Source organism: Hypanus sabinus, chromosome 17 (assembly GCF_030144855.1).
Source record: "Hypanus sabinus isolate sHypSab1 chromosome 17, sHypSab1.hap1, whole genome shotgun sequence".
Lineage (NCBI taxonomy): Eukaryota > Metazoa > Chordata > Chondrichthyes > Myliobatiformes > Dasyatidae > Hypanus > Hypanus sabinus.
Window position 1 is genome coordinate 23,748,017 of NC_082722.1, and position 25,221 is coordinate 23,773,237.

A 25,221-nucleotide genomic window follows, 5' to 3' on the forward strand; every position below is an offset into this window, starting at 1 on the left:
GTGCATCACACAGTCAGTGTCAGATTTGCATATGTGAGACAGAATCAGCAGATGCTGCAGCGTGGAATCTTTGAAATTAGTTTCATAAGCTTATTTTGGGTTTCTAGAGAAGTGAATTTTCCAACAGGTGCTTTCCAACAGGGCAATCATATCTGTGATTTATTTTGCAAGAGAACAAAGTATATGTTCACAGCAAAAGGTATAACTAGGTCTCAGTAACTTAGAAATGTTAGAGGAAGGGATATAGAAGCTTTGGAGAGGGTGCACAAGAGGTTCAGTAGGATATTGCCTCCTTTGGAGTGTTTCACTGTAAAGAGAGGTCAGGCAAACTTGAGTTGTATTCTCTGGAGAGTTGCAGACAGAGAGGCAGAAAGAAGTTTGTAAAACTATGAGAGGCTAGCTAAGGTTGAAAGCCATTCTCTTTTTTTCCAGAGTGGAATTATCAAATACTAGAGGGCACAGAGTTAAGGCAAGAGGAGTAAAGTTGTAAGGAGATATGTGAAGCAAGTTTCTTTTTTTTTTACGCAGCCTGAAATGAAAGTAACTTTTTAAGAGACATTTAGACAGACTCATGGACAAGCAGGGTATAGAGGGATACAAATCATCTTCAGGCTGATGAGATTAGTTATATTGGCATCGTCCTGGGCAGAGCTGGGAACACGATGGGCTAAGGGTTTTTCCCTGTGCCCGATCGTGCTACGTATAATCAAAGAGGGGCCTGGTTTCTGGCACAGCATCAAACCATCTGCTAGGTCAATGCAACGTGGCAGTCAATGCTGAGAGTGCATTGGCACTGTCTAAATTGCTACATCTGGGATTATAGATGATTCTGTTCATAAAGACACAGTATGTCTTTCATCGTTACTCAATTGCCTCCCACTGAAATGAAACAATGTTTGCTGAGGGATTAAATGAAACTTCCTCAAAGTATTTCTTACATAAACTCAGAGGAAATGACAGCAGCGATGGAGGGGGAGAGAGAGGTAAAGATAGAGACAGCTGTCCCTGCATGTGATCACGCAATTCATGTCTCAAGGGATGGGTACGGTTTTTATTTAGAGACCAGCAGCTTTTATTGATCTTCTCTTACCTTTGCCGATGAATAGTCCTTGAGGTAGACACCAATACTCCGTGCACTTTTATGTGGAGTTAAAAAGAAAGATGTTTATTTTTAATGCTATCAATGAAGGGAAAGTGAATGGCAGCTAAGATCTCCTTGGTGCACATTTCTACACACACCTGCCAGTTTACTAATCAGGAGGGTGATGGTCCAGTTTGTCCGGAGGCACCGTTCCTCTCTGCAGTGAGGTTTTAGGGCAGAAGTTCTTTTTAAGTAACTCACATACCAGGGGCAGCTGTCTTCCTTTGTCTGGCAACAAGCACGAAGAACAGGGAGTACACCGACAGAACTATTGAGGAGGATTAAGCCACCTGATATATTGTGTTCTGCCACTCGACAAGTCTCTATTCCCCAAATCAAAAGACAAAAACTCCCTTCAGTAGTGGAGTTTTTGAAAAAGTGTACACTTGTTTCCAAGTACTTTACTCCTAGTTGTTTATTGTATGTGCACATGCATGCAGACAGACACACACACACAAGCAGACACGTGAACAGATATATGTACACATGCATATGCAGTACACCTTGACGTATTCACAATTCCACTGCATCATTTTTTAAAGTTCCCCTGAAGTAATGTAGAAGGTAGATTGTGGAAGTTTCAGTAACTCCCTCTGCTCCATATACTGATGACATTTATATAATATACTGATGACATAATATACTATTTTTGTTTCAGCTGCATTATCCACTATAATTTTTCGATTAAGTATATTCAGAATCAGGTTTAATATCACTGGCATATGTTGTGAAAATTGTTAATTTGGCAGCAGCAATACAATACAATACACGATAAATATAGAGAAAATGAATTACAGTCAGAATATATATGTATATTAAATAGTCAAATTAAAATAAGTAGTGCAAAAATAGAAATAAAAGAAGTATTGACGTACTTTTAAAGGTAGTGTGGACGTGGGTTCAATGTCCATTTAGGAATCAGACGGCAGAGGAGAAGAAGCTGACCCTGAATCACTGAGTGTGTGCCTTCGGGCTTTTGGACCTCCTTTCCGATGGTAACAATGACAGTCCGGGGTGATGGGAGTCCTTAATGATGGAAGCTGCCTTTCTGAGACACCACTCCTTGAAGATACAATGGAGGCTAGTGCCCATGATGGAGCTGGCTCATTTTACAAATCTCCGCAGCTTCTTTCAATCCTGTGCAATAGACTCCCCCCCCCCACCATAGCAGACGTAATTTATAATAATAATAATTCATAAATCACAAGTATTCATGATCAATCAAGACACACTCATTATTAAAAACATATTCCTGATCAAAAACATGTTCCTAATTGGGAACATCTGATTTTTGTTTATATTTCACGAGGCAAGTTGACATTTGAAAGAGAATGTTCATAACATTCTGGAGGGAAAGTGGATTTATCTGATTGGGGGGGGGGCGTTGTAAAATGATACCATGCATGGGCATGCAAAATTACCATTTTCTAAAATTTATATCAATGCAGGTAACACTGTCTTGGAAGAAAAATAGAGAACCTTTTAAACTGTAGTCTACTGGTGAGATGGTGTTTTTATGCTTTGTTATGTTGTAAACACAAAATAATTCTGTTATCCATATCTGCAAACAGAGTGAACTGCCCATGGCCTGGGGTATTTATTGTGTTGAATGATGAATCCCACATTATAATCAAGAAATTTTCAGTCTCACTGCTCTACAATCTTTAGCAGCTGAATCCTTTTTAAATTCTGTGTGAAAGGAGCACAATGTCCATTCAATTGAATGGAAGAGTATTTCTAGGTTAACTATACAATCTATTTTATGCAAAATGTATCACTCATGTTCCGTTATTGCACATGAGAGTGCAGTTGCACATGGAGTCATATGAAACTACAACTCAGAAATAGGTCCTTTGGCCCCTCTAGTCCAGGGGTCACCAGCCTTTTTTGCACCGCGGACTGGTTTAATATCGACAATATTCTTGTGAACTGGCTGATGGGTGGGGAGGGAGGGTATTAATCACGACCGGAATACAGGTGATAAGTCAACTATAACTCACTTATAAATGGCTAATACACTCAATTTCATTTCTAAAAGGGTTTATCTAATGATTTTAATATTAAACACGCAGCACATATTTTTCTCGCATGAGCATAGTGATAAATCAATTATAAGTCACTTTTAAATCAACAGCATCATAACTAAAGCCTAATCCATGCCAAATCATTTAAACTGCCTGCTGTCATTGATCATAGCCCTCCCCACTCCTAATGTCCATGTACCTATCCAAAATTCTGTAAACATTGAAATTGAAATCACACGCACCACTAGCAGCTTGCTTTGCGTTCCCACAACCCTCGGAGCAAAGGAGCTTCCTTTCAAGTTCCCCTTAAACATTTCATTTTTCATTCTTAAATCATGACTTCTAGTTGTAGTCTTACCCAACCTCAGTGGAAAAAAAATCTGCTTGCACTTACCCTATCTATACCTCTCATAATTCTGTATACCTCTATGAAATCTCCCTCAATCTTTTACGTGCTAGGGACTAATGTTCTATCCTATTCAATCTTTCCCTATAACTCAGGTCCTCCAGACCTGGCAACATCCTTGTAAATTTGCTCTGTACTCTTTCAACCTCATTTTCGTCTTTCCTGCAGGTGGGTGACCACAACTGCACTCAACACTCCAAATTAGGCCTCACCAATGTCTTAACCAACTTCAACATAACATCCCATCTCCTGTACTCAATACATTGATTTATGAAGACCAATGTGCCTGAAGTATTCTTTATGACCCTATCTACCTGTGTTGCCAGCTTCAATGAATTATGGATCCCTTTGTTCTACAGCACCCCTCAATGCCCCACCGTTCACTTAGCCAGGCTGGTCCCCCCAAGGTGCAGCACCTCACACCTGTCTGCATTACATTCCATCTGCCATTTTACAGCCCATTTATCTAGCTGGTCCGGATCCTGCTGCCAGCCTTGATAGACTTTCTCTCTGTCCACTACACCCCATATCTTAGTGTCTTCCATTGTTTGCCAATTACAGCAATGAGGTTACTGGTGGGGGAGAGCCTGTCCCTGCGGAGAGTGTTCCCAGGTCACCGGAGAGGGGAGAGCCTGTCCCTGCGGAGAGTGTTCCCAGGTCACCGGAGAGGGGAGAGCCTGTCCCTGCGGAGAGTGTTCCCAGGTTACTGGTGGGGGAGAGCCTGTCCCTGCTGAGAGTGTTCCCAGGTCACCGGAGAGGGGAGAGCCTGTCCCTGCGGAGAGTGTTCCCAGGTCACCGGAGAGGGGAGAGCCTGTCCCTGCGGAGAGTGTTCCCAGGTCACCGGAGAGGGGAGAGCCTGTCCCTGCGGAGAGTGTTCCCAGGTCACCGGAGAGGGGAGAGCCTGTCCCTGCGGAGAGTGTTCCCAGGTCACCGGAGAGGGGAGAGCCTGTCCCTGCGGAGAGTGTTCCCAGGTCACCGGAGAGGGGAGAGCCTGTCCCTGCGGAGAGTGTTCCCAGGTCACCGGAGAGGGGAGAGCCTGTCCCTGCGGAGAGTGTTCCCAGGTCACCGGAGAGGGGAGAGCCTGTCCCTGCGGAGAGTGTTCCCAGGTCACCGGAGAGGGGAGAGCCTGTCCCTGCGGAGAGTGTTCCCAGGTCACCGGAGAGGGGAGAGCCTGTCCCTGCGGAGAGTGTTCCCAGGTCACCGGAGAGGGGAGAGCCTGTCCCTGCGGAGAGTGTTCCCAGGTTACCGGAGAGGGGAGAGCCTGTCCCTGCGGAGAGTGTTCCCAGGTCACCGGAGAGGGGAGAGCCTGTCCCTGCGGAGAGTGTTCCCAGGTCACCGGAGAGGGGAGAGCCTGTCCCTGCGGAGAGTGTTCCCAGGTTACTGGTGGGGGAGAGCCTGTCCCTGCGGAGAGTGTTCCCAGGTCACCGGAGAGGGGAGAGCCTGTCCCTGCGGAGAGTGTTCCCAGGTTACTGGTGGGGGAGAGCCTGTCCCTGCGGTGAGTGTTCCCAGGTCACCGGAGAGGGGAGAGCCTGTCCCTGCGGAGAGTGTTCCCAGGTTATCGGAGAGGGGAGAGCCTGTCCCTGCGGAGAGTGTTCCCAGGTTACCGGAGAGGGGGGAGCCTGTCCCTGCGGAGAGTGTTCCCAGGTCACCGGAGAGGGGAGAGCCTATCCCTGCGGAGAGTGTTCCCAGGTCACCGGAGAGGGGAGAGCCTGTCCCTGCGGAGAGTGTTCCCAGGTTACCGGAGAGGGGAGAGCCTGTCCCTGCGGAGAGTGTTCCCAGGTTACTGGTGGGGGAGAGCCTGTCCCTGCGGTGAGTGTTCCCAGGTCACCGGAGAGGGGAGAGCCTGTCCCTGCGGAGAGTGTTACCGGAGAGGGGAGAGCCTGTCCCTGTGGAGAGTGTTCCCAGGTCACCGGAGAGGGGAGAGCCTATCCCTGCGGAGAGTGTTCCCAGGTCACCGGAGAGGGGAGAGCCTGTCCCTGCGGAGAGTGTTCCCAGGTTACCGGAGAGGGGAGAGCCTGTCCCTGCGGAGAGTGTTCCCAGGTCACCGGAGAGGGGAGAGCCTGTCCCTGCGGAGAGTGTTACCGGAGAGGGGAGAGCCTGTCCCTGTGGAGAGTGTTCCCAGGTTACCGGAGAGGGGAGAGCCTGTCCCTGCGGAGAGTGTTCCCAGGTCACCGGAGAGGGGAGAGCCTGTCCCTGCGGAGAGTGTTCCCAGGTCACCGGAGAGGGGAGAGCCTGTCCCTGCGGAGAGTGTTCCCAGGTCACCGGAGAGGGGAGAGCCTGTCCCTGCGGAGAGTGTTCCCAGGTCACCGGAGAGGGGAGAGCCTGTCCCTGCGGAGAGTGTTCCCAGGTCACCGGAGAGGGGAGAGCCTGTCCCTGCGGAGAGTGTTCCCAGGTCACCGGAGAGGGGAGAGCCTGTCCCTGCGGAGAGTGTTCCCAGGTCACCGGAGAGGGGAGAGCCTATCCCTGCGGAGAGTGTTCCCAGGTCACCGGAGAGGGGAGAGCCTGTCCCTGCGGAGAGTGTTCCCAGGTTTATTCTGCTTTTTGGATTGGACTTTGGACTGTAGACTCTTTTTTCAGTCTTATAGTTTTTATATTCTGTGTTTTTTTCACCCGATCTTCTTGGGGTTTTATTTTGTGTGGGGAGGGGGTTTTGGGGGTTGATGTGCCTGATCTGTTTTGTTCTTTCTTTTTGTGCAGGAAGAAGGATTGGGGGTTCGATGTGCCTGATCCATTTTTGTTCAATTTTTTTGCAGGGAGGAGGGATTTGGGGGTTGCTGAAGTCCATGTAGATAACATCCATTCCCTTGTTTTCATCAACTTTCCTGGTAACCTCCTTGACAAACTCTACAAGATTGGTTAGACACAACCTACCATGCACAAAGCCATGCTGACGATCTCTAATCAGTCCATGTCTTTCCAAATACTCATATGTCCGGTCCCTCGGAATACCTTCCAATAACTTCCCCACTACCGATGTCAGGCTCACCGGCCTATAATTTCCTGGTTTATTCTCAAAGGCTTTTTTAAACAACATTGCCTATCCTCCAATCCTCCGGGACCTCACTTGTCACTAAAGGTGATTGAAATATCTTTGCTAAGGCCCCTACAATTTCTGCACTTGCCTCCCACAGGGTCCCAGGGAACACCTTGTCAGGCCCTGGGGATTTTTTTACCCTAATTTGTCTCAAGACAGCAGACATCTCCTCCTCTCTAACCTGTCTAGGGTCCATGACCTCGCTGCAGCTTTGTCTCACTTTCATAGACTCTGTGTTCTTCTCCAAGTAAGTATTGCTGCAAAAAAAAAAAAAATCCATTTAAGTTCTCTTCTGGCTCCATGTACAGTTTTCCGAGCCTTTATGATTCTCCTTCACCTTGCCTGCTGGAGCAACCTCCTGCCTTCTTTTAGCCTCCTGATCTCCTCCTGAAGTGTTCTCTTGCATTTCTTTTAAGCCTCGAGTACTTCTTATTTCCTTCCTGCCTATATCTGCTATGCACCTCACTTTTTTCTGAATCACGACCTCAATATTTCCTAAGAACCAACGTTCCCTAAACCTGCTTCCTTGTCTTTTATTCTGACAGGCACATACAAGCTTTGTACTCTCTAAATTTCAGTTTCCCGCCTACCAAGGACACCTTTGCTGAAAAACTGTCTGTCCCATTTCATGCCTGCCAGATCCGTACTATTGCCATCAGAATCAGTCTTCCTCCTGTTTCGAATTTCAACCCCAGGACCAGACCTATCATTTGTACAAACCTCTGTTACCTGCCCTGTCTCATTCCCTAATAGAAGATCATGTATTGCACACTCTCTCTGATTAAAGAAATTTCCCCAAACACATTTGACAAACTCTGATCAAATCTAATCCTTTTGCAATATGGGAGCCCCAGTCAATGTGTGGAAAGTTAAAATCACCCACGATGACAACCTTGTTTCTTGCCATCAGATGAAAAACATCAGAGATAAAAAAAAGCTAGCTACATGAAACACCATTGCAGCCATCCACAATCACCACATAAACTAACTATGGTCTACACTATGCCACACTTTCCAGTCTATTTGTGTGGAAAGGCACCATATAAATACAGACAACAACACACACAAAATGCTGGTGGAACACAGCAGGACAGGCAGCATCTATAGGGAGAAACGCTGTCGATGTTTCAGGCCGAGACCCTTCGTCAGGATTAACTGAAAGGAAAGATAGTAAGAGATTTGAAAGTAGAGTGGGGAGGGGGAAATGTGAAATGATAGGAGAAGACCGGAGGGGGTGGGATGAAGCTAAGAGCTGGAAAGGTGATTGGCGAAAGTGATACAGAGCTGGAGAAGGGAAAGGATCATGGGACGGGAGGCCTCTGGAGAAAGAAAGTGGGGGGGAAGCACCAGAGGGAGATGGAGAACAGGCAAACAACGAAATATGTTAGGGATGGGGTAAGAAGGGGAGGAGGGGCATTAACAGAAGTTAGAGAAGTCAATGTTCATGCCATCAGGTTGGAGGCTACCCAGCCGGTATATAAGGTGTTGTTCCTCCAACCTGAGTTTGGATTCATTTTGACAGTAGAGGAGGCCATGGATAGACATATCAGAATGGGAATGGGACGTGGAATTAAAATGTGTGGCCACTGGGAGATCCTGCTTTCTCTGGTGGACTGAGCGTAGGTGTTCAGCGAAACAGTCTCCCAGTCTGCGTTGGGTCCCACCAATATCTAAAGGGCCACAATATAAATACAGACTACTGTTGCATTGTTGATAATGACAACTGAAAATATTCTCCGAGATAATGGCACTCCAAGAAGTAGCTCAACCGAACTTTTCATAAAATACTTATTTAGCTGTAAAGGTCATTAAAACAGCTTCAAATCACAAAAGCATTTTTCCATATTTTGATTGCCACTTTTGCCCTGCTTGTAGTACTAAAAGAACTTGGCACTACTGTTCTAAACATAGAATTAGTAATGTTCACAACAGGTTTAATATCACCAGCATTTGTTGTGAAATCAGTTGTCTTTGCAACAGAAGCAGGAGTGCACTAAACAGCAAATTTACCAGGACTGTGATGTCACTGATTGTTGTCAAAAACAGTCCTGTCTCCAACTAACTCTGTCCACTTCCTCCGCACCACCCCCTCTCTGCCTCACATTTTCTCTTCCTCCTCACTCTGAGGTATTCAGCTGTAATTTGTTGCTATGAATACAGAAGGCAGAACTATAAAGGCCAAACCCAGAATACTTGCAGGAATATCTGATTGGTAGGGGAGAAGTGTGTGTGTGTGTGTGTGTGTGTGTGTGTGTGTGTGTGTGTGTGTGTGTGTGTGTGTGTGTGTGTGTGTGTGTGTGTGTGTGTGTGTGTGTGTGTGTGTGGTGTGTGTGTGTGTGGGGGGGGGGGAGGCGTTATTGTGCACTTCAAGATGGGTGTTCCTTCTTTCAATTCTGTGATCAAATTGCTTGCTATGAAGAAGCCATTGAAAATTGGGAGATAAAAACAAAACTTGTAACATTTCAATGACCTTTCACTGACCGGGTGAAGGGTCAGTAACCTGAAGTCCTAACTCTTCCTCCATTCGCAGAAGCTGCCTGAGAATCCCCTCTGTTTTCTAATGTCATTTCCCATCACTTTCTGGTTTTGTTTGCTTTACAATGAGAATTGAACGTTTTGAGAAATCTGTTGTAATATGATTCTAACAAAAACGCGGGGAAGTTTATAATGAGGGCGGGAGGGAAGGCAATGGCTTTGAGCTGGAAATTATTTAAATAGCAGCACGTCCCCCACCACATCCTTCGTTTCCCGTCCCAATGAAAGGTCTCGTCTGGAAACAGCAGCGGCTCCCCCCGCGGAAGCTGCCGACGGGACGGGGAGCGAGGGCAGGGCTCTGGAAGAAGGGGGAAGTCCCGGGTGAGGCGGTGTTGTCACTCTGGTTGCATCAGCCGAGCTCCCGAAGCTCCACGTCTGCGCTCGCCGCGACCAATCGCCGGCAGCCACACTCGGGTTGACAGCGCACAGCCGGAGCAGCCGAGAGCCAGTCAGTCACCGCGGCGCGATGGGCAGCAGCGACGAAATGGTGTCTCTGGTCGTTAAAGTGCCCGACCAGTCGTACGGCGACCAGAAGCTGTTGGTGGGGCTGGGCTGGACGGTGCAGCGGCTGAAAAGCTTCCTCAGCGAGGAGTACCCGAGCCACCCGGTGAGTACAGGCTGGGGACGGGCTAAAACAAACTTGTGCGGGTGGATAAACTTCGGGTCAAAGTTTCTCTCAAGTTGCGGCCTTGTTTGCTTGCACCTGTTACTACCGAACAGGGCCACGGCTTTTCAGGCGGCCTTTATAAGTTTTAAAGACGCATGGTGCAGGAGACTGGGAAAGTTGCCTGAGCTTGTTCGGGAGTGGGAAGGAAGGAGCGATGTTTATAAGATACACATTTGTGTTAGAGCTGCCCTTGGGACGACTTGTTGACTAGATGATTCTTGTATGTTGAACTGTTTTTAACTACACGGTCTGATGCAAGGTGGGGCGAATTATTGCACAGATAACTTTTGAAAATTTTAGGATTACTATTACAGTAAGTTGAATCGATGAGTTGAAGAGTCGCTTCTTTTTTTAAGGTAGGGTGGGTCAGCAAAGTAAAGAACCTGCTATGTACAAATCTGGATTACCAGCGCTTAGTTTATCACTAATCCCGGAAGTAATATTGGGCCTCAAGTTCCCCCGAGCAGTTTAACCTTTTCTTTGAAACCACTACCGACGTTCTAAAATACAAATCAAAAGTCCTTCAAAATCAAAAAATCAAAATTCCTTTATAGTGGAGACATGTAATCTGCAGCAAAAACGACGCGGGAGAATTTGTCCCGACCCAAAGCATCCATTTGCCTCCACAGTGCTGCCTGATTTGCAGAGTTCCTCCAGCAATGATTTGCTCCAGGCAGTGTCTCAGCGACTTTGGATTACATTTCGTGGATTAGGAGGGTGTTGTTTGTGTGTCCTTGCGTTGGGAATTTGCACTGGTGTAGGCAATTTCCAGCAATGTATATACAAAGTTCAAAGTAAATTTAATATCAAAGTACATATGTGCCAGGTGTACAGCCCTGAGATTCATTTTCCTGTGGGCATGATGCACCATCAATAACTCACTCTGAGACGTGAAGGCGAGATATAGGCTTTTATTGACTGGAAGAAGGAACAAGCAGTGAGTGACCACCATACTACATCCTGGAGACTGAGAGGCCGGACTCAGGCCTTGATCGCCTTTATACAGGGGTCTGTGGGAGGAGCCACAGGAGCAGTCAGCGAGGGGGGGCGTGTCCAGACAGGTGTATGTAGTTCACCACACAGGGGTCAGTGGGAGGGGCCACAGGAGCAGTCAGCGAGGGGGGGGCGTGTCCAGACAGGTATATGTAGTTCACCACACAGGGGTCTGTGGGAGGAGCCACAGGAGCAGTCAGCGAGGGGGGGGGCGTGTCCAGACAGGTATATGTAGTTCACCACACAGGGGTCAGTGGGAGGAGCCACAGGAGCAGTCAGCGAGGGGGGGCGTGTCCAGACAGGTGTATGTAGTTCACCACACAGGGGTCTGTGGGAGGAGCCACAGGAGCAGTCAGCGGGGGGCGGGGGGGGCGTGTCCAGACAGGTGTATGTAGTTCACCACACAGGGGTCAGTGGGAGGGGCCACAGGAGCAGTCAGCGAGGGGGGGCGTGTCCAGACAGGTATATGTAGTTCACCACACAGGGGTCTGTGGGAGGAGCCACAGGAGCAGTCAGCGAGGGGGGGCGTGTCCAGACAGGTCTATGTAGTTCACCACACAGGGGTCAGTGGGAGGAGCCACAGGAGCAGTCAGCGAGGGGGGGGGGCGTGTCCAGACAGGTATATGTCGTTCACCACAGGGCATACAGTCAATCCAACAAAACCCGCAATAGATTCCATGAAAGACTACACCAAACTGGATGGGTAAACACCCAATGTGTGAAAGATAACAAACTATGCAAAGACAAAAAAGGAGAACATGAGATTATACACCTCTATCGGGTCGCCCTTCGTTTAAAAAAAAATAGGTGTGTAAGATGATGAGAGGCATTGATCGTGTGGATAGCCAGAGGCTTTTCCCCCAGGGCTGAAATGACTAACATGAGGGGGCGTAGTTTAAAGGTGCTTGGAAGTAGGTACCGAGTGGATGTCCAGGGTAAGTTTTTCACATAGAGAGTGGTGAGTGTGTGGAATGGGCTGGCAGTGATGGTGGTGGAGGCGGACACAATAGAGTCTTTTGAGACTCTTAGATAGGTACATGGAACTTAGAAAAATTGAGGACTGTGCAGTAGGGAAATTCTAGGCAGTCTCTAGAGTAGGTTACATGGTTGGCACAATATTGTGGGCTGAAGGGCCTGTAATGTGCTGTAAGTTTCTATGTTCTTTAAAAAAAATCCTTCAAAGTGAGTCCATAGGTTGTGGGAACAGCTGGGGCAAGTAAAGATGAGTGAAGTTATCCACTCTGGCTCAAGAGTCTGATGGTTGTGGAGTAATAACTTCCTGAACCTGGTTCTCCTGGTCCTGAGAGTCCTCTTCATCCTGTATCACCTTCCTGATGGTAGCAGTGAGAAGAGAACATTAAGGAGTTCTGCTTGTTTATTCCAATTGGTGTGAAAATTGAATTTTGGGTTTTAGTGCATTGATGAATTCTTAAATCTGTTGTTGCTGTCACCTTCAAATACTGTACTGAACAGGGATGTGGAAGGATGGGAAGTGTGAGTCACTGCTGGTTTAGATCACAAAGTCTGACTTGTGCTGTGACTGGTAAGGGTGGTTTGAACTTTGCCATAGATTTGCAATCTTAGTTTATCCTGCAGCCAGTATATAGTTAAATCTGTATGGCATTGTTGCCATAGCAAGAAGTTTAATCTCCCAATATCAGTTGCTGATTTTACTGAAATTCTAATGCAGACAAGTCCTAATTTAGCATTCACTACTTCAGACTTCAAATTATTACTGTCAGCACACAGTTGCTATCTTTAGATTTGTGTTGTGGAATTCCCATGGAAAGTGTGCTACTTAAGGTGGGGGAGTGCAGGGATTAGGAAGGTCCTGGGCTTGATTGCGTTTTCAAGCTGAGGCAAGTGTTGTGCTAATGGCTGTTCACTGAGGGCAGCATAGGCCCGATTTGCACTCTGCTCAATTCAGTGGCCTGAACTGTAGGGAGAGGTTGACCTCTCTGGATCTTTATTCGTTGGAGTTCAGGAGAATGGGGGGGGAGGGGGGGACCTCCAAAAGTTCATAAAACCATGAGGGGAATAGATAATGTTGAGTGCCAGAGAAAGTGCTGGAGACAAATACAGATGCAATACTTAAGAGGCTTTTTGATAGGTGCCTAGAAGGTTATGGGCCACATGTGGCCAACCGGGATAGGCAGGGAAGGATACTGTGACGGGAGTGGACCAGTTGGAGTGAAGGGAATGGTTCCACACTGTATCACCCTATGGCCGGGTTTGCAGACAATATGAAGATGGGTGTAGGGGCAGGTTGTTTTCAGGAAGGAGAGAAAATTCAAAACTCTTGCGGTGCAAAGGGACTTGGGAGTCTGTGTGCAGGATTCCCTAGAGGTTAATTAGTTAGTGCTGAGGAAGGCAAGTGCAGCGTTAGCATTCATTTCAACTGGAGCAGAATATGTAAGCAAGGAGGTAATGTTGAGGCTTTATAAAGCTGTGCTGAGGCCTGACTCGGCATATCGTGAGCAAAACAGGAGAAAATCCACAGGTTGAGAATATCCAAGCAACACACACAAAATGCCGGAGGAACTCAGCAGGTCAGGCAGCATCTTAAGGGTCAGTGTTCCTTGTAAAGACCCTTCATCAGTACTGGAAACTTAATTTGCCGATCTGCATCTGTCTGTCCATACCATTACATACAGATATAGGAGTCTTCATTGCTGTTTCTGTAACAGTTTTTATTGACCAGTGTTAGCCCTGAGCTGAACCCCAAACCTGGAAGACCAGTGGACCTCTCTTAGTCTGGCCTCCGCCCTTTGACCTGTTTGGCATGGGTCATCCTATCAAGAGCCAAGGCACAAGGCCCTGACTCCAGCCAATACGGTTCTCCGGGCCAAGACTGTGGTCCTCTTGTAGGTGTACTGGAAAGGAAGTGGGGTGGGGAGAGCCAGAATAAGGTGGGGGAGGGGAAGGAGAACAAGCAGGTAGGTAATAAGTGAAACCAGGTGGAGGGTGGGGTGGGGGGGATGGAAGAGTGGGAATGAAGTGAGAAGATTAGAGGTAATAACTGGAAGAAATAAAGGACTCTGACGGGAAAGGAGAATGGACCATGGAAGAGAGGGAAGAGCACCAGAGGGAGGTGATGGGCAAGTGAGGAGAAGAGAAAGGCTAAGGGGCGGTGGGGGTGGAATGGGGGGAAAAAGAAGCAGGAGGAGTGAAATCGACATTCATGCCATCAGGTTGGAGCCTAACCCAGAAGGAATATAAGGTGTTGCTCCTCCAACCTGAGAGAGGTCTCCTCATGGTAGTTCATGGCCTCCATGTCAAAATGGGAAGTAGAATTAAGATAGGCAAACCTGCTATTGTGGCAGATGGAGTGAAGGTGCTTGAACACAGTGCAGCTCTGCTCTCATGCTCCAGTAAAACTTATGGGATGTTTTTGTTTTGTGACATAGTAGGTAGAGTGGGTGGCGTGGCTTTAATGGTAAGAAATACTAAATCATTAGAAAAAGTTGACCTAGGATCGGAAGGTACAGAATCTTTATGGGTTGAGCTAAGAAATCGCAGGGGTAAAAGGACCCTGATGGCAGTTATCTACAGGCCTCCAAACAGTTGCAGTGATGTGGACTCCAAATTACAACAGGAAATAGAAAAGGCTTGCCAGAAGGGCAGTGTTATGATAATTGTAGGGGATTTTAACATGTGAGTGGATTGGGAAAATCAGGTTGGCACTGGATCTCGAGAGAGAATTTGTAGAATGCCTATGAGATGGCTTTTTAGAACAGCTTGTTGTTGAGCCCACTAGGGGATCGGCTGTACTGGATTGGGTATTGTGTAATGAACCAGAGGTGATTAGGGAGATTGAGGTGAAGGAACCCTTAGGAGGCAGTGATCATAACATGATTGAGTTCACTGTGAAATTTGAAAGAGAAGCCGAAATCCGATGTGTTGGTATTTCAGTGGAGTAAAGGAAATTACAGTGGCATGAGAGGGGAACTGGCCAAGGTTGACTGGAAAGGGACACTAGCGGGAAGGACAGCAGAGAAGCAGTGGCTGGAGTTTATGTGAGAAGTGAGGAAGGTACAAGACAGATATATTCCAAACAGGAAGAAATTTTCGAATGGAAAAAGGATGCAACCGTGGCTGACAAGAGATGTCAAAGCCAAAGTAAAAGCAAAGCAGAGGGCATACAAGGAAGCAAAAATTAGTGAGAAGACAGAGGATTGGGAAGTTTTTAAAAGCTTTCAAAGGGAAACTAAGAAGGTCATTAAGAGGAAAAAGATGAACTATGAAAGGAAGCTAGCAAATAATATCAGAGGATACTAAAAGCTTTTTCAAGTATATAAAGAGCAAAAGACAAGTGAGAGTAGATATAGGACCGATAGAAAATGATGCTGGAGAAATTGTAATGGGAGATGTGGAGATGACAGAGGAACTGAATGAGTATTTTGCATCAGTCTTCACTGAGGAAGACATCAGCAATATACCAGACATTCAAGGGTGTCAGGGAAGAGAAATATGCGCAGTCACAATTACGACAGAGAAAGTACTCGGGAAGCTGAATAGTCTAAGGGTAGATAAATCTCCTGGACCAGATGGAATGCACCCTCGTGTTCTGAAGGAAGTAGCAGTGGAGATTACGGAGGCATTAGCAATGATCTTTCAAAAGTCGATAGATTCTGGCTTGGTTGAGGATGACTGGAAGATTGCAAATGTCACGCCCCTATTTAAGAAGGGGGCAAGGAAGCAAGAAGGAAATTATAGACCTGTTAGCTTGACATCGGTGGTTGGAAAGCTGTTGGAGTCAATTGTCAAGGATGAGGTTACGGAGTACCTGGAGGCATATGACAAGATAGGCAGAACTCAGCATGGTTTCCTTAAAGGAAAATCCTGCCTGACATACCTAGTGCAGTTTTTTTGAGGAAATTACAAGTAGGCTAGACAAGGGAGATGCAGTGGATGTTGTGTATTTGGATTTTCAGAAGGCTTTGACGAAGTGTCGCACATGAGGCTGCTAAACAGGATAAGAGCCCATGGAATTATGGGAAAGTTACATATGTGGATAGAGCGTTGGTTGATTGGCAGGAAACAGAGTGGGAATAAAGAGATCCCATTCTGGTTGGCTGCCGGTTACCAGTGCTGTTCCACAGGGGTCCGTGTTGGGGCCACTTCTTTTTACGTTGTATATCAATGATTTGGATTATGGAATAGATGACTTTGTGGCTACGTTTGCTGATGATACGAAGGTAGGTGGAGGGGCCGGTAGTGCTGAGGAAACAGAGTCTGCAGAGAGACTTGGATAGATCAGGGGAATGGGCAAAAAAGTAGCAAATGAAATACAACGTCGGAAAGTGTACGGTCATGCACTTTGGTAGAAGAAATAAACGGGCAGACTATTATTTAAATGGGGAGAGAATTCAAAGTTCTGAGATGCAACGGGACTTGGTAGTGCTCGTGCAGGATACCCTTAAGGTTAACCTCCAGGTTGAGTTGGTGGTGAAGGAGGCGAATGCAATGTTGGCATTCATTTCTAGAGGAATAGAGTATAGGTGCAGGGATGTGATGTTGGGGCTCTATAAGGCACTGGCAAGACCTCACTTGGAATACTGTGTGCAGTTTTGGGCTCGTTATTTAAGAAAGGATGTGCTGACATTGGAGAGGGTTCAGAGAAGATTCACTAGAATGATTCTGGGAATGAGAGGGTTAACATATGAGGAACGTTTGACCGCTCTTGGACTGTACTCCTTGGAGTTTAGAAGAATGAGGGGGGACCTCATAGAAACATTTTGAATGTTGAAAGGTATGGACAGAGTGGATGTGGCAAAGTTGCTTCCCATGGTGGGAGAGTCTAGTGCGAGAGGATGTGACTTGAGGATTGCAGGGCGCCCATTCAGAACAGAGATGTGAAAATTTTTTTTAGCCAGAGCGTGGTGAATCTATGAAATTTGTTGCCATGGGCAGTGGTGGAGGGCAAGTCATTGGGCGTTTTTAAGGCAGAGATTGATGGGTATCTGAGTAGTCAGGGCATCAAAGGTTACGGTGAGAAGGTGGGGGAATGGGACTAAAGGGGAAATTGGATCAGTTCATGATGAAATGGAGGAGCAGAATCGATGGGCCGAATGGCCGACTTCTGCTCCTTTGTCTTATGTTCTTTATATGGGGTGTTAATAATATAATGTCCAGTAATCTGGCGAATCAGCCAGTCCAACACTGCCAAAGTCTGGAAGGCGAATTTTACTGTGTTTGATATCAGAAGGTGGTGTTACACAAGCTTGTGCTGAAGCAGATGATCAAACTGCTTCTAATTGGGACACAACGGTCAGTATGTGGTGGTTGGGGACTGCCTTGCGTCATGGGGGTGGTGCTAATTCCTGGAACATGAACAGCAGGATTTACGTTTAATTGAAAAGGACAGATATTTACTGCACATTACCACTGAATTTGATACATTTGGGGACATTTACAGTTTGGTCTGTGCGGGAGAAATGCTGTGAGGAAGGAAGGTCTCAGTATTTTCTCTGCACACCCTACTGTACGTTATGAGTGCTGTACTCCTGTCCTCTGGTGAAGGACATGTACGTGCCCTTTGCCTCCGCAAACTGCAGGTGAAAGAATAACCAGATCCAAACAGTACATCTGATAAATTGAGAGCTTGTTTGCCTAAACTTACTGGAACTCAAAAGTAAATTGTGCAAAGCAGCTTGTGAAATGTTTCCACTATTACAACCGTACACTGGTCTTTCATTGGAGCATGGAATGAACTGGTGAAATGTAGCAGTGCCTGTGTTTATGGATTAAATTAACTCCTTAGAATCACCTCAATCAAATTTCTGATTTCTGCATAACTTTAATAATACAATTTGCTTTTGTAGACCACTTGGTTCATTTTTAGTGTCTTAGAAGTGTTTCATTAAAAGTAACTGAAGACCAGTGACACAGGCAAATATTTATTTTACTGGGAATGCATGAAGTTGTTTGTTGTACTCTGCCATGTCATATCTTATGGGAACTCCATAACTTAAGATCAAAAACTGCAATTTCAAAATCACTCTTTCTGGTCCAACTGATAAAAGTTCCATTGAAATTTTGGCAGAATTGAAATCAGCTGCAGGCATTCGGTGGCCACTCTGAATTGTCACTGTGTTTCCTTCTCCAGGCACAATCAGAGCAGAAGCTGATTTATTCAGGGAAGTTGCTGCCTGACCACCTCTTGCTGAGGGATATCCTGAGAAAGGTCAGTATTCTGGGGAAGAAGCAGTAAGATATTTTAAAAAGTCACGGTTGCCCACAGGCTGCTTGATCAGAGGTATTTCTTTGTGAGTGTGTGATTAAAACTGTTCACCTTGTTGAGGTTATGCTCTCACTATTGAGAGATGGTGGTTTCCCTGTTATTGTAGTGAGTGGATGTGGGGAGTGGGGTGGATATTCAGTAGACGGAAGAAGAATTCTTCCTGAAGAAGGCCACCCTAGTTCAATGGTAGCATTCCTATCCCTCAAAAAAATTCAAACCCCTTTTACAGGAATCCAAGCACGTAATTTAGTTCACAAACACGAGAAAATCTGCACATGCCGGAAATCCAAAGCAACACAAAACGCTGGAGGAACTCAGCAGGTCAGGCAGCATCTATGGAAAAGAATAAACAGTCAACAATTCAGGCTGAGACCCTTCATCAGGACTGAAACATTGACTGTTTACTCCTCTCCATAGATGCTGCCTGGCCTGCTCAGTACCTCCAGCATGCTGGGCGTTGCTCCACTTCATGCCATAACTAGTGACTCCGGCATTGTCAAAGAAGTCATCCTTCATGTATATGGTTAAATTCATGTTGTGGCTGCCCTTTTGAAAGAATATAACTGATTCTATTGTGCTGTTTTGAAGAGACTATAAAGTGCAGGAGCAGAAGTAGGCCATTCAGCCCATCGAGTCTGCTCCGTCATTCAATCATCAGCTGATCCAATTCTTCCAGTCATCCCCAGTCCCCTACTTTCCCCCCATATCGCTTGATGCCCTGACTAATCAAGAACCTACCTATCTCTGCCTTAAATGACTTGGTCTCCACAGCTGCTCGTGGCAACAAATTCCAGATTTACCACCTTCTGACTAAAGTAACTTCTCTGCAACTCAGTTCTAAAAGGTTGTCCTTCAATCCTGAAGTTGTGCCCTCTTGTCCTAGAATCCCTTACCATAGGAAATAACTTTGGCATATCTAATCTGTTCAGGCTTTTAACATTCTGCATGTTTCTATGAGATCCCCCCCCCCCACTTATTCTCCTGAACTCCAGGGAATACAGCCCAAGAGCTGCCAAACATTCCTTGTACAGTAACCCTTTCATTCCTGGAATCATTTGCTTGAATCTTCTCTGAACCCTGTCCATACAATACAAGTGTGGTCTCACGAATGCCTTACACAGCCTCAACATCACATCCCTGCTCTTATATTCTATACCTCTAGAAATGAATGCCAAAATTGCATTCGCCTCTTTACAACTGACTCAACCTGGAGGTTAATCTTTAGGGTATCCTGCACAAGGACTCCCAAGTCCCTTTCCATCTCTGCATTTTGAATTCTCTCCTCATCTAAATGCCCGTTTATTTCTTCCACCAAAGTGCATTACCATACACTTTCCAACATTGTATTTCATTTGCCTCTTCTTTGCCCATTCCCCTAAACTATCTAAGTCTCCCTGCAGGCTCTCTGTTTCCTCAACACTACCCGCTCCTCCACCTATCTTTGTATCATCAGCAGATTTAGCCACAAATCCATTAATACTGTAGTCCAAATCATTGACATGCATCATCTAATGGTTTTGAAGAGAAAAGGAAGTTTTCAGATTTCCCTGACTAATACTCCCCCCAGAATCCAGCATAATCCAGAACTCCTCCCAGTGGGTACTCCCTCTGCTAACCCCTTCCATTGGATAAAAGTTTCAGAAGCTTTAAAATATGCACACCCAGGCTCAAGACAGGTTCTATCCCCCAATCGTAACATTCTTTTGTATCATAAAGGTGAACTGATGACATCATTGTGACCCTTGCTCCTTACTCTCTACCTACACTGCACTTCCTCTGTATCTGTAACACTATATTCTGCCTTCTGTCATTGTTATCGAAGAAAACTACCTTAGCCACTCCGATCTTTCCTTGGAGTGAGTTTTTCAATCCGGGCACCAGCTTTGTTAAACTTCTCTCCACCCTCTCCAACGTATATTGCTTGTAATGTGATGACTAGAGTGTTCAAGGTAAAGAGTTCCTGCTGCACACATGAAGAATATCGATCCCTGCTCTGGATTCTGTGTCCAGACTAGCAAAGGAAAGCATTACCTGTGCAGTTTTTGGTAGCCATCTATTGACCCATCCACCTGTCTTTTGAGTGGCTGGGGCCCCTCTGTTCCTCCATTTATCTTAATAACTTCCCTTTAATTATGTATCTGTTTGTTTTGCTGCATCTCTGTTAATGTTGTATGACTGAATGTATCTTGCCTCTTTTCCCAACTGACCCCAACATCTATATCTTGCTGCAGTCTAAAGCTTCTCCCTACCTCCAACCACACATGGAATTTTTGTAACTCTGCAACATTAATATGCCCCATAGATTTACATCTAAATTAGCAATGTATATTCCAGAACGTGAGGGACTGGATACTGAGTCCTGTGGGAGTCTACAGTCACAAAAGTTCCCACCACCCATTACTGGGTGCACTCTGCCACAGAGCTAACATTGTATCTGTTTGCCACTCTCCTTTGATAACATTGGCTTTAATTTTATTGGCCAATCTACCATACAGAAGTCGTTAAAAACCTCACTAAAGTCCTTAACCCTGGCTCTAGGAACAGACGTGGCAAGTGCTGTCAAGGTTCATATTTGTACTTGCTATCCAAGTATTGGGTGTGCATTTAATAAAATAATGAGCACATTATTTCAAAATGCTTTCAGTAAGCGTGTTTTGTCTGTGTATCCATCATCAAATAAAAAAATATTTTACTTAAAATATTTATTTCATATTTATTAAGCAGATACTAATACATATTTTTAAACTTTTAATTATTTATTATAATATATCAAATAGATCTGCTTAAAATGCTGATGTCACTATATGAATGCAACATGTTATACAATTTACACATTTGGTGCCAGTTTTACACCTCTTGAAGATCAAAGATTTAGGCAGACTGAAGTCCTCTGGCAGAATGGTTTTACTCTGGCTTCAGTTCTTGCAGTAAATCTTCATTTTACTAACTCCCATGTTTTTTTTTAAAAAAAACCTGTGAAATTTCTAACTGGCAATGCTGATCTGCACTGAATTATTAGAACTGCACATTACATAAGTACTAAGAATGCAGTTTGAATTGATGCCTATTGATATGGAAATGTTTGTGATATTGAGATGAACTGCTAGTTTAGCTGGTCTAGGATTGGAGAATTTGGGCAGTGTGTTCCAAAGCACTTTTGCAGCCAGAGGTTGGTTAAGATCGTCAACAAGCCCCACTGAAAGTCCCAGGAGCATGGTTCAATGAGCCAAACTCCCTTGTAACCACAAACTCGGATGGAATGAAGTGACAGAAGGACAATAAAATACAGGATCTGTCTGATACCATCTCTAAAATGTGAATACAGATTCTTAAATGGTTTCTCATGTATTTTTTTTGGAGACAAACTCAAACTGCAACTCACCAGGCTAATGAGAAAATATGCATCTCGGTCTGAAACATCAACTGTTTATTTATTTCCATAGAGTTGCCTGACCTGCTGAGTTCCTCTAGCATTTTTTGTGTGTTACATTAAAGTTTAAGTTTTGGTCTTAAAAAAATTAATTGTTCTCATCTTTCTATTAAAAGATGCAAATTTTTCACTGCCCCAGGTCAGAAAGCTGGAAATATTTATTCCCCGTTTTCAAAAATCAGTGCCAGTTGCAGCATAAAATTTTAGCCCTAAGCCCCTAGTTAACATGCTCATCACTATCTATTGTGAAATTTGTGAGGAGGCTGTGTCGAAGATGACATTTCAAAGGATCTTGCACCCACCGACTCTGCACCAGCTCTTTGAGGGAACTGTCAGCAAGAGACCTGTACCTGCCAGTATCAAATCAATGCTACACAATGACAGATCCTCACCAGCCTTGTGCCCCAGCACTATACAGTGATGGACTTGTGTACACTTGCCTCATACTGAATAACAGTCCAGTCGATGGCCCGGTTCCAATGTACAGTAGTTTCTTCAGTGCTCCTCTGACCACCAAGTGGCATAGGGCTCTGGGATAAATGGTGCTCTTGTGCTTTGGAACTCTTAATGCTGTCCTTATGACTCCTGTTGGTCTTAGCAAGAAAAAAATTAGCATCCAAAGGCAGGTAGATTTGGGAACCTCGCTGCAAATGATGGAGAACACTGGATTAGCAGTTCATTTAAAATTGCCAGTGGATGGATTTAACTCAGTGTTAAGGGATATGGGGAAATGTAAAACAAGGGAATATCTGCAGATGCTGGTAATCGAAGCCACACGCACGAAGTGCTGGAAGAGCTCAGCAGGCCAGGCAGTGTCTATGCCAGGGGTCAGCAACCTTTACCACTGAAAGAGCCACTTGGACCCATTTCCCACAGAAAATAAAACACTGGGAGCCGCAAAACCCGTTTGACATTTAAAATGAAATAACACTGCATACAACGGTTTTTTTGCCTTTATGCTATGTATAAACAAACTATAATGTGTTGCATTTATGAAATTGATGAACTCCTGCAGAGAAAACGAAATTACATTTCTGCATGCAACAAAAACATTTTGAACTCCGAAAAAAAGACGTTGGGTTGAAGGTTACTTTTAAGTAAAATACTCAATGTCTATTTGAGTCCTTCTTGTATTTATGAAAAACGCCGAACTTAAATTTTCCGCCAGCAGCAAACCAAAAATAACGTCAGCCAGCTGTCAACCTGAAAAATAAAAGGACTATTTCAATGAACAACGAAAAAATATGAATATACGTAAAACAATAGGCAATTAAAATATTTATCATACTTGGTTAATTGGATTTCTGCTCCTGGACCTCAGCGCACAGCGTCTGCACATCAGGGCTGTATGACGTCACCTTTATCTTTACACAGGATCGCAAGCTGTCATCTGTGAGGCGTGCGCGATGTTTGTTTTTAATAAAGTTCATGTTGGAGAACACCTGCTCACATACATATGTGGATCCAAAGATCGACAGGACTCCAAGCGCATACTTTTTAATGTTTACATAAATGTCGGGGAAAGCATTCTATGTTTCGAACACAAGTTTGTCCAGTTGGAGGAGGTTTTCAATATCACTCCTTTTGTGATTCTGAGCAAGAACGGCCTTCTGACGGGCAACATCTTCAAGGTCTGCTGTCAAGCGTCTAAACTTGGACACCCATATGTCTTCGTCGGCTATGTCGGCCAGTTCCATCTCAAGATCAGGTTTACTCACACCTGCCAATGCAGTCGTATTCAGTAGAGATGAATCGATGCTTAGGGGAGTGACCGGGAAGGATAATGTGTTTTTTTTTCCTCTCTGAACTCACAGAAGCGTTTCCCAAACGATGTTTGCATTGCGATAATAGCAGAATGTAAATACTCCGAATTTATCATGTCGTGACCTTGTTTGAACTCTCTCAAATTGGGGAAGTGAGACAAAGTGCCTTTCTGTCAATCTCTGGAAAGCACTGTCAACTTGCGCTCGAATGCCAAAACATCCTCCATCATGTGCAGGGCTGTGCGTCCTTTCCCCTGAAGAGCTGTGTTCAGCGTGTTCAGGTGCGCTGTCATGTCTACCATGAAGTGTAGCTTTTCCAGCCACTCTGGCTGTTCCAGCTCAGGAAAGGTGAGCTCTTTGCTGCCCAGGAAAGTTTTCACTTCTTCCAGACACGCGACAAAGCGTTTCAGCACCTCCCCTTTGGACAGCCACCGGACTTTGTTGTGCAGCAGGAGATCAGAATATGCGCTTTCCAGCTCGTCCAGCAACAAACGGAATTGACGGTGATTTAAACTTTTTGCCATTATTTTATTGACAATCTGAATGACAACATCCATTACTTCTGTGCATTCCGGAGGAAATGTTTGAGCGCACAGTGCCTCTTGGTGCAAGATGCAGTGAAAAGTCAGCAGCTTTCTGTCCAGCGACTTCTGCAGTAAAGCCACAAATCCCTTGGTGCGTTCCCGTCATATTCGGTGCCCTGACACCAGTAGCTACTGACACCAGATGGGTGGTCTTTATTCCTTTGGCTCTTAAACAATTCAAGACAGCCTCACAGATGTACTCCCCCCCTGTGTTTGGCCTTTTAGAGGTATCAACTCAATCATTTCTTCCTGTGGCCCGGCAGTTTACATACTGGCAGAACAGCGCTATTTGTTCAATATCACCTTTGTCTTTAGACTCGTCACAGGCAATCGAGTAGGCCACAGCTGAATTGATGTCTTTAATTTGCTGTCTTGTGATGTCTTCTGCCATTTTTATGGTTCTGTCTTTGACAGTCTTTGCAGAGAGGGGCATATCCCTGATTTTCTGCACAATTTCACTCTTGTTTTTAAAGTCCGTGAATAGATGTTCTGAAATCTTAATGAAAGATTCTTTTATATATTCACCATCTGTAAACTGCTTCCCGTGCCTGACTATTTCCTGAGCGGCAATGTAACTAGCGTATGTCGTTGATTTTCCAGACTTCATCCATTTCTGGAAATGATTTTTGCTCAGATCAACCTTCCGTATCAGTTCCGAAACGGCTTTTTTTCTCTCATCTCCATCCGGATATTTTTGAGCAAAGGCTGCGTGTTTATTCTGGAAATGCCTTGCGACATTTGACTTTTTGTTGTTTGCTAGTTTCTCATTGCATATTAAGCAATCTCATATGTAAACCAGTCTCGTCAACAGTGAAAGCAAATGAATCTGTCCACGTATCATTAAACGTTCTGTTTTCTTCAGTCACTTTTCTGTTTTTAGAATTCTCCATAGTTGGCTTACCTTGGATCGAAAAATTAAAGAAATCGCGCACTGGCGGGTGTCAGGTATTGGCAGTGGTGACGTATATTAATAGCGATAAAAACACGTTGTAGCGGTGTGCTCACGCAGTCAGTAAACTGCAGTCGAATAACTTTATTCGAACTAAACAGCCTTGCTTTTAAGCCTCCCTCAACCCAGCCCCCATGGGCGCGGATGCTGCAAAAGACGCGTACTCACAAACCCCCGTAGGCTATCTCCCTTAGCCGGAACGCTGGCTAATTGCGAGCCGTTTCGGATGTGCCAGGAAATGTGTCGCCACAAAGTCTTATTTAGATTTTACAAGATCACCATAATCTTCAAATTTAGAATTACATTTCAAAAGCTAACAAACTAACATAAAATACATTTTAATTAAATACTGGCCAATTATTTCCCAAAGCCACAGGGAGCCGCAGCACAGAGGTGAAAGAGCCACAAGTGGCTCCGGAGCCGCGGGTTGCCGACCCCCGGTCTATGCAAAA

The 25,221-nt window shown here is 45.3% G+C and overlaps 1 protein-coding gene across 1 annotated transcript in view; it reads left to right on the forward strand.

Annotated features, from left to right (window-relative positions):
- The first annotated feature begins 9,435 nt into the window (after nt 1–9,435).
- Nucleotides 9,436–25,221, forward strand: part of herpud1 (homocysteine-inducible, endoplasmic reticulum stress-inducible, ubiquitin-like domain member 1) — a 30,722-nt gene continuing 14,936 nt past the window's right edge. The window contains exons 1-2 of the mRNA XM_059992680.1: nt 9,436–9,747; nt 17,909–17,986. Coding sequence (XP_059848663.1) covers nt 9,607–9,747; nt 17,909–17,986 — 219 coding nt within the window. The 5' untranslated portion in view covers nt 9,436–9,606. The remainder of the gene's footprint in view (nt 9,748–17,908; nt 17,987–25,221) is intronic.